The sequence below is a fragment of the Barbus barbus genome (genome assembly GCF_936440315.1).
Source record: "Barbus barbus genome assembly, chromosome: 40".
NCBI lineage: Eukaryota > Metazoa > Chordata > Actinopteri > Cypriniformes > Cyprinidae > Barbus > Barbus barbus.
The window spans coordinates 24358354-24374545 of record NC_136718.1 but is presented as its reverse complement, the minus strand read 5'-3'; the positions used below and the strand labels follow the sequence as shown (position 1 = coordinate 24374545).

The following is a 16192-nucleotide window of genomic DNA, read 5'->3' as shown; positions in this document are numbered from 1 at the left end:
TGATGCAATATTCAAATTCTGTTTTTCTAACAGGATAAATGCACGTCAGGCATGCAAATGGAAGGCAGTTTATTCCAACCACGCATCTGTTTGTAAAGTTGAATAATTGTCTCTATGTTCAAAGTAAAAATTATGAATTTACATTATAGTCAGAACAGTGCAAATCAGAGGTAGACAAATTTAGTGATTTTTGTTTTCGAAACAATATTTCTTTGCATAATTTACATTCATAAATACAGAAAACACTGTTATCTTAACTAATTTAAAGTTCAAACATTAAAGAGATTTTTAATCCTTAAATTTGGTAAAGTCATTCGGTCAAGAGCAGTAAGTACTTCTCTTTTTATTTTGTTGTTTGATTGACATGTTGTCATTTTAAGACCTATTGCACTGGTCCAATGTACTGATACATATGCCTTTTCTTTCTCAGCTCTTTGTTGTTAATTTAAAATTAAATAGTGCAAAATGTTGCAAAATAACTCAATTCAGTGTTTTGTGTGCACACAGACAGCCATTTCAGGCAGCATGCAATTACCAAATTGAATGGTTTAAAGATGCTTGAATGTTGAATGTCGTTATTGTTGGGCCTTGCACCAAGTTCTTATACTGCTCTGAATTCATTTTCCCTGTTTCTGTGCTTTCTTCCATGTTGTAATGGTAAGCACATACTGTTCTGTTCTCATGCTAGATTTAGGCGTGCTGTATTCTGATTGGTTCCGATTGCACACAATCATGCATTCCCATTTCATGATTTTATTATAAATCCGATTAATTGCACAGCCCTTGTACAAAATATTCATAACTAATTTTTGCAGCAGAATTGGCATTTGAGGAGAAGATTTAATTTTCAAATCTTGTGCATGTTTTTCATGCTGAAAATTCTAAATGATGTCTGACCCCCACATGAACTATAACAGAATAAGACCTCACAAGCGTAAGTAAAAACAGTTAATTTATTCATATATGACAAGATTCTCATAGGTCTCAACATTGTGAAGTTTATCGCTGGCAAAATCTATCACTATCTTTCTTTGTCCTGGCAGCTTTGGTGTGAACTCCACTTTGGCGGTGACGAATTCTTTAGGACCAACTGTTCCAACCCTGTCAAGAAAAAAAAAAAAAAAAAAAAAACTGTTACTGACATGCAACTTTTGCACTTTCATTATTTTATATGTTGTATAAAATTAGCTGCAAATGTTTTGACTGTCAAAAACTAAAACAAAAAAACAACAACTGCTGCAGTCAAACTAAGTGTATTTGTGTTTTGGTGCTTTAGATGTGACGGCATATCACATAACATACTAACAAATATTGTAATTTTAATGTTTAGAGTAATGTTTAGAGTTTTAATGAACAACACAACTCTAAACTGACAATAGTATCATAAGCATCTGAAATAGCACCATAAATATCTAAAATGTGATCAATTAAATGCCACCTCTCATATGTGGCAGACAGTACATGCTTCAAAATTAAGTGCTTGCTATGATGCTCTGTTGCTAGGTAGATAGATAGGGATTTGAGGAAATGTACATAAATTGCTGATTGATCATGCATTAGAAGCTTAAATATGGCATGCTACTGTTTAGTGAATTTACCTCTTTTTTGTACAAGGTAAACACTGCTTTGATTGTATAAATGTGTCTAATTAAAAGCCTATATAGCTACTTTCTATGATTAATTTTAGAGTAGTCTGGGAGTAACTTCCCCAACACTGTGTTGCTTATACTGATATGTTGTACTGCTGCATTACCACTGCTGAGGTTTTTCATCTGTCTTTCAGTTTGATCATGCGATGAGTAGAAATGACAACAGGTATGTCCACAGGAGGAATGAGGGAATGTAGTTTCAGTGATCGGGTGACTTACTCATGAGTGATGGGTTTGCCGTCAGTCAGGTTGGCACCATGTATAGTGAAGACACAGTTCTCCAGGGGCTCCGGAAGTGGATTCTGCAGTGCTAAATCTGCCACCAGGTTTTGGCCCACTTTTGGCACGCCCAAGATCTGCGGGGGACCGAATCACACCTTGTTAGAGCCGTGAGTCTTGCTTACAGTACATTGATTCATATTAAATATACATAGTCTGTTTCACTCCAGTGAGCAACTTGAGATTTTAGGGATTTTAAATACAAAAAACCCTAACCAATATCAGTAAGTTAATTTTGTCAAGTCAGAATACTATAAATGTGAATTTTAGAGAGAAGTTGAGGTTTACATTGATGATTATTTCAGGGCCGTCCAATACGACGGTCTTCTTTGCTCTGTAGAAATCCCGTGTCTCTGCATCAATGAGTAAAGCCACCAGTTTGATCATCCTGTCTTGAGTGATGGCTTTGCTATACTCTGCATATTCCAGTCTAAGAGTTACTTTACCCCCTGAAACATAAAATACAATGAGACCTGTTTAAATATACACTCTTAAAAATAAAGGCTCATAGATGGTTCCATGAAGAACCTTTAACATCCATGGAGCTTTTCATTCCAAAAAATGTTCTTAATAGTGGAAGAAGGTTCTTTAGATTTTTTAAATGTTCTTCACACTAAGAAAAAAATTGTTCATTTAAAAACTGTTCACTTAATGATTTTTTTTCGGAAACAAAACTGGTTCTTCTATAGTATTGCTGTGAAAACCCTCTTTCAGATTTTTAAGAGTTTATTTGCATTTCCAAAGTATTCAGTTAGTTAAAAACTTAAGGAACCAGGCTCACCTTCAGTCGAAGCCAAATTCATCTCTGTAAACTCTCCCAATCCACAGGTTTCTCCAAGTTTGCCATTGTAAGACACTGCTTGGGCGTAGAACATGACCCGACAGGACTTTGTGACCATGGTGTTGTTTTTGAGCTCTGCATAGACGTCAAAATCAGAGCCGATCTGCATGTCCGGGGTCACTTTAATCTTGATGTGTAAACCAGGCTCCTCTCCTGCCTGTGCTAGTTTGTTGTGATGATTTGCCTTCTTATAAACCCTTCTCTCTTCTTCAGAACCTGGACAGAATACAGTGTTTATCATTACGGGGGCATTGAAGTGTGTTAATATTACAGTATATTGGTACCAGATAAGGCTCAATCTTCCTACCCTACTGAAACAACCACAATCTGTCACGTTTTGGATGATGGTGTCTCTATCAGGCTTTTTAACTAGCCTCACCAATAAGTGATTCGCTAATACATCAGCTAGCATAAACAAACTTGGAACTGCATATAATTATGCTGTTGTTTTTTTAGGGCCTTTAGAAATATTAAGAGTTCTTAGTAAGAGTTTAAGAGAATAGATGCTCCTACAATAACCTAGAATTAAGTGGCTTGCTCGGTGGTATAATAGTTATAATCATTAGTTTATGGATTTTCCTTTTGGGAATTGAATTTGCATCCAACCTAGATTCTTAACCACGAATGAATGAAGTACCCAGAATGGCTCCCTACCCTCCGGATACTTGTAGTTGTGTGTAATTTCCTCTCTCTCATCTCGACCAACTGCTTTGGTGCTGATGGATTTCCCAACCTCCGTAGGGGATCCTCCCATCTTAAACACCCTTCCATCTCTCAGTTTGATGTACTCCACCACATCAGCGTTCACCTCGGCATACACGAATGGGACATCATATTTAAAAGTGAGCTCGCCCTCTTTAATGGCTCTCACGGGGGCTGGACCACAACAGAAGACGCCTGACAGAAGAAGGACAGCAGAACTGAAGTACTTCTTCATTGACTCTACTTCTCCACCTCTATCAGGCATTGATTGGCTTACCTTCACTCCTATGCTGAGGTGTTGGGTCATTCGCTTGCCAACCCTCGTACCCTAGCGCCAGGTCTGGGCGTGTCATCCAGTTCTCTACCCAAACATGGAAGTTCCTAAGGCAGAACAAGGCATGTTTTTTCTCATTTGCATTACATTATTAAAAATAAAAGTTCCAAAAGGTTTTTTTTTGTGCAGCAGCAGTGCTGTAAAAGAACCATTTTGGGTTCCAGAAAGAACCTTTCAGCGAACATTTAACATTTGAATAATCTGAAGAACCTTTAAGGAACCGATTGTGCAATGGAAAGGTTTGATGGATCTTCTTCCTCTAAAGTTTTTCATGGAACCAAAGATGCCAATAAAAAGTTTACCTATTACCTTTATCTTGTTTAATTTTGTCTTTGCAATGCATACCATATAGAGTCGTCAGCAATGTTCTCATCAAATTCGTTGTAGAAACGCTCCATTACTAGGTCTCCATTGCTGTCACGTGCTGATCCATAGTTAGTGACGACTCTGCATGGGATTCCCAGAGCTCTGGACACTGGAACATGAATCAAACACAAAATCAAGATCTGGTTTTGTCATATCTGAGATAATATGTGAAAATGTTTGGGAACAGTTTATATAATTGGGACATAAGGAATGGGCCTTTAAAAAGCATGCATTAATAACCCCCAAAAAGTGAAGGTTATGAGCCAGGGTTATTATTGTTAACTAAAACTAAAACCATTTTATACATTTTCTTTACTTGACGTAAACTTTAACTGAAATAAAATAAAACATTAAATATTTGTTGTAAGGTCTAATCAGTTATCAAGGCAGTATGCATGCTTTCATTTAGTTTAAGTACTAAAATAATTAAAACTAATATAGAAACTATATAGACATATTTAGTCAAAACAAAAACTAATTAAAATGACCCCCCCCCCCCCCCCCCCCCCAAAAAAAAGGAAAAGTAAAAAAAACCCAAAAACAAACAAACCTCACAAAAATGACTGAAACCATGACGGAATATATAAAAATAAATGTTTTGACTATTTAAAAGGCTATAATAGTATATTAGTGATACTAAAATATTGTTATGGAATTCTGCAACTGTTATTATAAAGATTCCTTGTGTGGAATCTTTTAAGTCTGGTCTATATTTAAAATTAACCAAACCAGAAAACAGACCACAATGGACAAATAAAATGAACAAACCTCTGGGTTTTCCATGCTGTTGAAAAATATCTGTCTGCTATTTAGTTGAAGGACTGTTAATTGACTTGCGATAATTATTGCAGGAGTTAATGAATCACCTGTGCAGGCAACAGCTGCAAACACCCAGCACTGCCCGTAACGCACCGCCCTGCAGCCGTTATTACTCCACTGCCGGAGGATGGAGCAGCTGTCCTTCCATACGGTGGGCTTCACGCCGTCCTCATAGTCATCTGACCAGTTACCCACCAGAACTCCTTTATCACCTAGACTGTTGATCTGGATGGTACAAAACAGCATGGCGGTGAGTTTCACACTCGAAAGTAACTCACATTTTCTTCAATGCATGTAAAAATAATGTTATTATGCTGCTAGACAAATATATAATTATGTTTTTTAAAACTCAAATAAACATAATTTGATCGTTTTAATCTAAACAGTTAGTACCCTAGTGAAAATAAATATACTTAAATGTGTTTGAAATACATTTATTTCATGCTAAGTATACTAAAAATAGATTTTTTTAAATGCTCTTAATAAAATGTTTAGTATACTAAACTGGTATACTTAAAGTATGCTAAATAGGAACAACAAATTTTGTAATTAATGCACTTTAATTGCGCAGAAGTAGTGCTGAAGTACAATTAAAGATATACTTAGCATATTTTATTGTGATGAAGTGGAACTATTACAAGTCAGGTACACTTTAAATATTTTGCATTTAAAGTCTGATATTATTCAAAGATCATACAGTCCTCATCAAAAGTGACATTAAAACACATTTTAGACTTAATATTAAGAAAAGTACATTGTGCACAAGTAATATGCCAAGTAAAATTTTTATTAATTTTTATATCAGCAAGTCTCTTGTTATCTGTCAGTTTTCAGATTTGAACTATACTTAGTATGAAATAAATATATTTTAAATATATAACTTTTTTACTAGGGTAGATTTAAACATAAACATCAACATTTGATTTAGATTCTAATTGTTTTTATTTATTCAACTGAATATCGAGCTGGTATTAATTAAGCAGAACTCTTATAACTTTTAAGTTAGAAGAACTTCAGTAATATTTGAGGGCTGTAACTAACCATGGCACTGAGGACTCGAGTCACATAAACAGGGTTCCTCCTCTCAGAACAGTCCAGCGCTGCATCACTTATATAGTTTGGACTTTCATCTAAAATCTGCAGACAGATGTCCAGCATGCCAGGCTCAAACTGTGGAAACAGAAACCAAACATTTCAGTGAAGCGTAGATGCTTTGGGCATTAATACTGTTTGAATGTTTTATTGGCTGCTTGGGCAACTAAATATTATTGTTTTAAAAGAAGGCAAATTATAAATTGTATGAATTCGATGAAGCTTCTAATGAACATGTTGCTACTGTGAAGCAATTATAGAGATTGCGGTGCAGAACCTGTCCAAAAGTCCATGGTAAGACTGTGATACGTTTGGGTATCCCACGGTAAATCAGCCCGTCCTGAGAGAGGACATATTCCTCCCTCTCAGCTTCACTCGCCAGATACACAGAGTCCTCTGAAACAACCAACACAGAAAATATATTCATTTTGAACATGTTTTTGTTAAATTTGATCGAAAGTCACTTACAATTAAAGAAAAACACAAATGCAAACAGTATTATCAGTAGCATGATTACAAAGGTTAGAATCAAGTCTAAATTGATATTATAATTTTAAAAATATGTGGTCAGGTTTATACTGATCATTTGCAAAAAGTCCTAATAATACCTAATTTGATTATGCTGAGTTAAAAATATCAATAAAAATGTTCCATTAAGTAGTTTTATTTATTTATTTATTTTACAAAATAAGAATGGTACTTTTTTGTTTATATGTTTTTGTATATATGAATCAGCTTTAATGCAAAAATGAAAAAATAACAAAAGCAGCCAAAAACTTAATAATCTGATTGTTTACACTGAAACAAGTATGCAAAAATCCTGTTTTAACACTTAGATATATTAGCTGTTCAGACTGCAAAAAAAAAAAAAAAAAAAAGATTTATGCATATAAAGTCATTTTCATTGTTTGATCTGGTTAATTTAAAGGGATAGTTCACCCAAAAATTAAAATTAGGGCGACGCGGAGGAATAAAGTAGTTATTTTTGTTTTCGTTCTGCACATAAATTATTCTCCTAGCTTCATAAAATCATGTTGAACCATTGATGTCATATGAACTGTATAACGATGTCTTTACAACATTTCTGTGACTATGACAGAATTTGCATTTTTGGGTGAGCTATCCCTTTAAGTGCTTCTCATTATCGGTTACCAATGACAAAACAGCTTACGCTTGCACCAGGGGTTAAAGAGCAGGACAAACTCTCCCAGACCGACTCCTTCTCCCTGATCCAGAATCAGCTTATAGACTCCGATAGGAGCATTTGGGTGCGAGCACACAGTCAGAGATACAGTGCTGTCAGACGTCTCTGCTGTAGCGCTCCAGCTCGATCTGGAGATGAATCTGCTGAGGCTGAATTTGGCTTTGGTTTGTGCTTCCACGGAGGGGATGGGACCTGAACTCCAACAGAAAGACATGAATGGATGAACACAAGTATCTCAAATGTGACCTGCATGTTTCGAAGCCTTTACGTCATGTTTCTAATAATATACTTGTGAATGATCTGATGACTGTGTGCAGCGTTACTGACGTTCCTCTCAGCACTGTAAATCCTCTAAATACAGCAGGAACTTCACTGTCATGGGACGCTCTTTAATTAAACCAGCCCTGATTTACTGTAAGTATTTTATCATGAACCAATGACTCAGTGCCCTGCATGCATGTTTTTTGTTGTGAATTATTTATCAGTGGCTTCATAACATTTCATTAATGTAATTATTTTTTTCAGCTGACGTCCCAAGCCCGTTAGGCCCCAGTTGTGAATTCCTATTGTGAAGGTATAGGCATACATTGTGGTTGTACTATTATGATTATTATTTGCACATATTACTGTACATTTACACTTTTTTTTTTTCATTGACAGCCAAATATGTGTATTGTATTGTATATTGTGTGTGTGTGTGTGTGTGTGTTTACACATAAGATGCATTTACACCTAATATAATTAGGTGCATAATTAACCTAATTTACATACACACACACACATAGAAATATAGCATTCTACAGATGTTAAATATTTCATTTTATTTTAATTATAATAATATTTTAGGAGATTACATACATATATACATGGCATTTACATCTACTAAAATATAATTTATGTCATTAAAATAAATTATGTGTTATATTTGTATATTATTTACATTATTATACAATGCATACGCAAAATTGCAACTTTGTCTTTGGATATGTATTTCATAAATAACACTTTTACATCTATTATAATGATTAAAAAAAAATGTTTTGTATGTGTATAGATGTATACACATACAAAACATTTATATGCTGTCTTTTTTATATAATAATAAATTGTCAATATGTAACTAGTTCTTAATGGCCATCAATGGAAAAGCTGTTTTTAGATTTTGATACTAACCAGCTAACCTCTGACCGCTCAACTCCCCTATCCAGGCGGATCATGTTAACGTCACTTTCTGCATTCCTATTGGTTGTTACTGTGCATATTTGCTTAAAAGTTAAATCTGTCCAACTTTGTTGCATTGCCAGGGGCTGCTTTTACTCGTGGTGATAGGTTGCTTTGGTGCCTAATGGTTTGTAGTTGCACGATGTAAAGTCTGAGTAGGATGGACGTGATTGAGGAACCTGTTTGGGTGATGAAGTTGTTATTGTCCCCGTTTTGAAAGTGAGTTCCTGGTTGCAGGTGTAGTGTGATGGTGAACGGCTGTCCTCTCCTCACGATCAGTCTGTCCACACCGTTCTGCAGCGTGTGGTGATCAGCATTGTTCACCTCACACACCAGATCAATGCGCTCAATCTCTACCACTGTGAAGAGAAGAGACAGAAAAACATGCAGTCATTTGTGCTAATTATACTCCAAAAAATGATGTTTCTTCTCAGTATTTTCATGTTTTTCAGTATAAATAACTAAACAATCTTAAATCAACCACCTTACATATATTTACTTGAGAAGCAAAATGACATAAGATAATAAGTCTTGTTGTCTGAAAAATGTATCAAAATGAAGTGACTTTATTCTTAAAAGAAGACTAATGTGCCAGTGGTCAGAAAAATAATTTCCCCCCTATAGATTAAGTTTATTTTTCTGACCCCACTGGCAGATATTTTCTCTTGTTTTAAGCATAAAGTCACATCATTTTGATACATTTTTAATCTTAATATCCTAAGTCATTTTGCTTCTCAAATAAAAGTGTCTTGATTTTAGAATATTTAGATATTTGTACTGGAAAAGAAGACAAAAAAATATTAAGGAAGAACATGATTATTATTTTTTAATGATTTTGAAATTTTCAATGGCAAAGAACTTGGCAAACAACATGCTGCTGTTTAAGCGTTTCTATTTTTGGCACTTGACCCATAAATTCTTGACCAACATGAGAGGAATCAGAATGAATGGGGCTGCATGCTTTTCAATGCACAGAAACATCATGCAGAGCTAGAAACTGATGCAAAAGTGCTCCAAGTCACACTTTAGCACTCTGACCTATGAAGCTATGTAGATATTTTAAACAGATAAATACCACAGTCATGAGTGATAGTGCAAGATCAGCAATACAGATGGCGATCTGAACAGTATTTCAGCCTTGAGACAGACCTTTTTAAGGTATTGCAATGCAATTATCTGTTTGTTTGGTAAGTGAAGCGAAGAAACTGTTTTGCATGCTTCATATATCAGATTTCTATAACGCTTTACATTGAAACACATATACCCAAAGAATTGACCATGCTTTTGCATTTCCCATAAATAATTTCTTGTGCATTTTCCCAATAAATATGCAAATGCACCACAAAAACATGCTTGTATTTGTTTCTAAAGCGGCCATGAAGGCGATCTTACCGTTGTCCATCGTCTCCGGCGGTAATGCTCGGCGTGTGACTCATGTTGGGTGACTTCAGCTGGTGTTGGGGTCACTGGAGAGATATTTTGGGCGTCGCTTCCTAATGTTACGGTGGTGTCAGGGGACGCACTGAAGACTTTGAACCTCGGCTCTTATTTATGACAGTTACTGTCTTCCATGACCGATGGCATTAAATCACATTACAGCATGTCATGTTACATGAGTCTATTTCTGACAAACAGTCTCTGTGGGGCTGTAGAAGCACATTAATTATGATCTGTGTATCCCTGTGCATGTCTGCTTACAACTGCAAAGTTGTTAATCAGAGAGTCACTTTCACTGGTCAGTTTTGGCTTTGACAGGGTTTTCCCTCGAGGGGTTTCTTGATGTGTTTGAGTTCTTATTGTTCCCCCAGCTAACAAAATATGTTCTAAGAACTTTCTGGTGATGTGTCTGTTATTTCTGAATGTTCAAAACTCCAGTTATAAATGTTAATTTTTGTTAATGCAAACTTAAACATTAAGGAATTTTCCATTTTATCATTATATGAACATTATGATTTTACTTTTATATGTTCTCTGAACATTTTTAACAAGTAGTAGTATGTTTAAAAAATGTTAAATGAACATCCAGCTAAAAAGAATTCCATGAATTATGTGCTAGAGATGACATTTTTGTGCTTTAATATTTAAAGAGCATTACTAAAGACCAGATAACTTTGAACTTTCGTTCTGGCATTGGGTTGGACCTTTACTGTAGTGAAGATATTTTGTAATACATATTATTGTAGAAATGAAAGACTCAAATGCCACATGACCTATTACCAATTACATCCTGAACTAAATATAAAGACTGACCTCTCGCTCTCATTTCGCTGTCTGTAGGTTTTGTAGCTGAAGTTCCCCTCCATCCTCCCCACCACCACCAGGTTTGGTCCCTATCCTTTCGTCTGGGGGTAGGCTCCACCCCTGCATGCCTCTCCAGGCAGGACCAGCCAGAAAGACCTAGACGAAGGACGGGGCCTTCACCAAAGATTTGTGAGAGAACCCTAATCGAGGATCTCGATTCAATTATTTTAACCATAATACAATTCTTGCAAACATTTGCCTGCCTTCTGAGTCTTTAAATGTACAATTAATTTAATCAGGTACGAAGCCAGTTGGATAAGTTGATGTTTACTACAACTTTATTTACATATATCAGTTTATTCATTTTCTAGATGCTGTTTAAAGCAAACTGTGCAATGTTGGTTGTTATTGTCAACCTAAACTGAAATGCACTTTAGTTGAGGTTAAAGTATAAGTTGAAGTACTGAAATTATTAAAACTAAAACTGAAATAAAAATTAAGTTTTTAATAGAAATATTTTAAATATAGTTAAAAAAATACTAATAGAAATGACAGACATAAATGTGCTAAAAATAAAAACTAAAGACTAAAAAACAAGCAATTTAAAAAAGTGTAAATAGTATTATAGTATATAAATAATACTAACATAACATAGGATTGTATTGCTGCTAATATGTTTATTTGACTATCTGTCAGTCTAAATCAAGACACAAAACAGCTACAACAGTCCAAGTAAAAAAAATAAAGTTGAATAAAAAAATATATTTTAAAGCAAAAACACAACAATGACAAATTTACTAAAGTAGACTAAAATGTAAAATGAAAATATGAAATAAGCTAAATAATAAATTCTATAATAGATTAAATAATACTAAACAGAATTTTATGGTTGCTAATGTATATTTGTTTGTCTTACTGTCAATATTTCTAAAGAAAGACACAAAACAAATCATAATGACCTTTTTATTATACATTTTTAAATAAAATCCCGTTTTCTCTCTCCACTGAGGTACTGAAATCTGGTATATTACAGTACACAAAAGAAAAGTCCAATACACATGCTGTGTGAAATCCTTAGAGAGGCCAATTTAATAATCAAAATTTATTTTCAAGCAATTGTGTGTATATTTTCAAAATTCCCTTAACCCCATAAACTATACTGGGTTTTTAAGCTGGATACATGTACAAAGCACAGCATGTCAGTGTTACAGCAGGAAGTTTGCTAATCATGATGATCATAGAACAGATATTTGGTTATTGGTCTATATCCTGGAGTTGTAATATTGAACATTGTATATGCATTGCATCTGATATCAAAATACATTTTTACAGTTCATCAAGAAATGTCTCATGCAAAATAATTGCACAATAAAGCTTTAACAGAATATTTCTGTTGTTTTTCCAGGAAAACATCCTTGTAGGTCCTCACATGTGTCTTTCTCAGATGGTCAGTACCGGAAGTAAAGAGCTGGTCCACAGTCTCAGATCTGATCAATATCATCTTGTTTTATGTTCTTTATTTTTTCCCACTGCATTTATTCAAACACAAATCTAAAATCTGATCTGTTCTGGGTTGTTCTTCATCAGGTGAATCCAAACAGTGGCATCTTATATGAGATTCCTGATTGGAGCATCCAATAACCTGATCTGACATCAGTGAACTGCTTCTGGAGAGATGTAAGCATGCCTGTGGAAATGTTGCATCGTTAGGATAATTCAGAAAATATGTCATTTATTACATACAATTGCATATTTAATGTTTGCACATATTTAATGATTGCATTTAGAGAGCAGGTACTTGTCAAGTAAAATGTAGCTGTATAGAGCTTTTCACAATAGACATTATGCAAAGCAGCTTTACAGAAAATCATGACGTTCATGTTTATAATATCTTAATATCTTCATGCCTTATAGTTGCCTTTAGCAGATAAAAGCTGGGCGACAATATAGTTATATTTTGTGACAATACAAGCAATCAAGTAGTTGAGATTTGCTATATAGTAGCCTATATACAGTACATCACCCTACAAGAGTGTACTACATGATTAAGTTGGACATACTTGTATATACAGCTTTATCATTTGGAGCTGTATTAATATAGTGTCTCTTAAGGATGCAGTGAATCACTGTTTGTAACTCACCTCAATCACAGCTAAACCTCTGTTGATGCCTTGGAACGAATCGGCTCTTGAAACTGACACTATGGTAAACACAGAAAAATGTAATTAACATTCAATCTGAACTAATTATTTTCCTTATGGAATATCAGTATTAGGCTATGTTCCAAACCCCTTTTTGCTCATTTCCAGTGTCGAAATAAACACTTAAAAGTGTATTTTGGAATTTTTCTTTCCACTTGTCTGAAACAAATAGCCAAAAATCTTAAAACTGACCAGTGCATGGGGGAAAAAAAACAAAGCTGTGTTTTTGAGTGAAGTGAGTTGCCCTAACACAGTACATTGGACTTTTATTTATTTATACTATTTATTTACTTATAGTGTGGTATTTTTTAAGTCAGCATTGCTTTGCCCGGAGATGTTGCCTAGACCGGTAGCTCACTGGGTTTTGAACAGAGCTGATGTGTGTTTATTTCTCAACCTTGAGAGAGCCGTGAGCATCTGTTTGTGGGCTGAGTTTCTTCCTGGACAGGGCAGGTGAGGCGTAGTGAAGAACATGAGCGGGAGACGACTGACACGCTGAAGTTCTGGAGTACAGCAGTGACGACACAGACGCTCTCCTTCTTGTGGGGCAATTGTGATCCGCACAGCTAAATAAACCTGCATTCTCTGTAGAGGAATCTATAAAGAAAGGACGGAGAGAGATTTTACAGTATATTATTCAAGACTTTCCTTTATTATATACAGAGACTATTCATTTTCCAGTAAGTAGGAGTGTTTGCTACCGTATTTTCCTTGGAAAACGCTGGGTGACATGGAGCCCCGCCCAGACGAGGATGATGAGTGGCTGCCTGCGGTTGATGTGCTGCTGCCAGAACCAATCGAATCTGGCCGTGGCAAAGCCACACCACTTTGAAGGCTAGACACCAAGGGATTGGGTCTTTTCAGGATTCCTACAACTTCTGTCAGAAGAAGAGTAATGGAAAATTCAGGTAATAACTGAAAAGGGCTTTACTTTATTAAATAAAATTAAAGCAGTTACAAAAGAGGCTATTTTTTTCAGGGGCGTAGCAACTATTATACTTTGTTCTCACATTTAGAAGATAATCATTAGTCTGCATTTGACAGGCTGATTTTTATGAAAGCTTGTTTCTGACAAAAGATTTAAAAAAAAAAGAAAATCTCACAATTCTGAGTTTATATCTCAATTCTGACTCTTTTTTTTTTTCTCTCAGAATTGCGAGTTTATATCTCACAATTTGGACTTTTTTCGGATTTGCAAGATGGAAACTCAAAAGTTTGAGGAAGTCAGTCAGTCAGAATTATGAGAATTCTTATCTTTTTTCTTCCTCAGAAATGTGAGTTTATAACCCACGATTCTCTTTTTTTTCTGAGAATTGCGAGTTCTTTATCTTCTATATCGAGTTTATATCTCGCAATTCTGGTATTTTTCCTCAGTATTGCGAAAAAGAAGTCAGTATTGTGAGAATAAATACCTTTATTCTATTCCGTGGCAGAAACAGTTTTTTTTTTTTTTGCCGGCAGTGTGAATTAAATTGAATTGTGAAGTGTTGCGGTGTAAAAACGGCATCTTTAAAGAGATCATTCACCCCAAAATTAATCATTTACTCATCAAGGCTGTTGGTAACCAAACAGTTTTGGGTCCCATTGACTTTATTTTTCATGGACATACAGAGGATTTTTCATCCATATAAAGGAAGTCAGTGGGACCCAAAACTGTTTAGTTAACAACATTCTTCCAAACATCTTTTTTTGTTCCACAGAAGAAGGTCATGCAGGTTTGGAATGAAATGAGGGTCAGTACATTTTTGTAATTTTTAATTTTTTTGGTGAACTATCTCTTTAAGATCAAGCAGAAGCTTCTGTCAGCCTGGGATTGGGTTGAACAAATGCACAAGTGTTAAGCAATAACCATATTATAGCTAGTATTCACTAACTATTATCTGCCTTTCAGCAAATTGGTTGCAGATTAGTTAGCATAACATCCCAATGTAATTAATATTCATGACCCAAGCCACACCTGTTTGTGTTTTTTTGTGCCAAGTTTGTGAGCCAAGACTCTGACCGAAAATAAACTACCTGATGAAAAAAGACAACAGAAGAGAAGTCATCTTTGATAAATCTATGCATTAATTCATAGTGTTTTAATCCCAATTATGACATTTTCATAATAAATACACTAGAATAACTGGCATTTTAGGATATTTTTCATTTCAAACTGTTCCTACGCCCTTGAGTTATACCATGAGATCAGTTATCTGCATGCAAATTGTCAGCCTGTGATTGGCTGATAAATACCTCTTTCTGTGACGTCACCATTCACAGCATGATTGCTAACGGCTGCGTTTCTAGGTTGAATGTCGGAAAAAGGTTTCCAACCCATTCCCATGAACAGCCTCTCCTGTCTCCTCAGCTCTGAAACACAAACATCAACAAGTCCTGTAGGACATACAAGCAGAAACAATGTGTACAGTAACCGCTAACCATTTAAACTTTGCCTATAGATGCCTAATTTGCTCTATATTGTGTTGTATTATGCTCTGACCTCTGCTCTTCATTGCTTGTTCCCACAGTATGCGCTCCAGGTCTCTGGTCCAGGCCTCTTTGACGTCCCGTGTCTCAGCCTGTAGGATGTAGGTGTCCTGAGAGCGTCTCCTCCTGAACCAGATCTCGAAACTGCGGCCGCTCACCCCGCACGAGTGGGTCATTCCAATCTCACAGGTCTACAGAGAAACATTAAGAAAACTTTAAATAAAGTACAAAGTGTGCAATTTAAACAAACACATAATATTTAATCATAACTGTATTGGAAAACAGAAAATGAGTATTGACTGTTTGCAAGGATTTCTGTAAATTTTGACTCTGAATGAATGGGCTTGATTCCTGGGGGAAAACAAATGGGGAAAAGAAAAAAAAATCTCTCTCTGTCTCTCTATATATATATTTATGTGTGTGTGTATTTATGTTTAGGGTCACTTTTATTAATATTTATTTATTTGTATTTATTTATTTTTGTGAAATGCATTTGCAGATATATACATTATTTAGAAATAAGTTTTATTATACCCTACTGTTCAAAAATTTGGGGTCCGTAAGATTTTTAAAAATGTTTTTGAAAAAAAGTCAATTCAAAATAACTGCTTTCTATTTGAATATATTGTGAAATGTAATTTATTCCTGTGATCAAAGCTGTATTTTCAGCATCATTACTCCAATCTTCAGTGTCACATGATCCTTCAGAAATCATTCTAAATCATTCATATCCTAATTTGCTGCTTAAACATTTCTAATTATCAATATTGAAAA

At 35.1% G+C, this 16192-nt stretch overlaps 2 protein-coding genes across 2 annotated transcripts in view; both read right to left on the bottom strand.

Annotated features, from left to right (window-relative positions):
* Positions 1–953: 953 nt before the first annotated feature.
* tgm2a (transglutaminase 2, C polypeptide A) lies at positions 954–9909 on the bottom strand (the record flags this gene model as incomplete). Its single annotated transcript, XM_079400412.1, has 13 exons — positions 954–1101; positions 1869–2005; positions 2217–2377; positions 2710–2985; positions 3424–3666; positions 3749–3852; positions 4151–4280; positions 5038–5215; positions 6032–6160; positions 6360–6478; positions 7254–7478; positions 8687–8866; positions 9900–9909. The coding sequence occupies 13 exons, from the start codon at positions 9907–9909 to the stop codon at positions 954–956; spliced, it is 2040 nt and encodes a 679-aa protein (XP_079256538.1).
* Positions 9910–11698: 1789 nt separating this feature from the next.
* Positions 11699–16192, bottom strand: part of quoa (quattro a) — a gene marked incomplete at its 5' end in the record, with an annotated part of 40102 nt that continues 35608 nt past the window's right edge. Inside the window, 6 exons of the mRNA XM_079400411.1 lie at positions 11699–12435; positions 12890–12948; positions 13347–13546; positions 13651–13827; positions 15185–15301; positions 15432–15609. Of these exons, the coding sequence (XP_079256537.1) occupies positions 12901–12948; positions 13347–13546; positions 13651–13827; positions 15185–15301; positions 15432–15609 (720 nt within the window). The 3' untranslated portion in view covers positions 11699–12435; positions 12890–12900. The remainder of the gene's footprint in view (positions 12436–12889; positions 12949–13346; positions 13547–13650; positions 13828–15184; positions 15302–15431; positions 15610–16192) is intronic.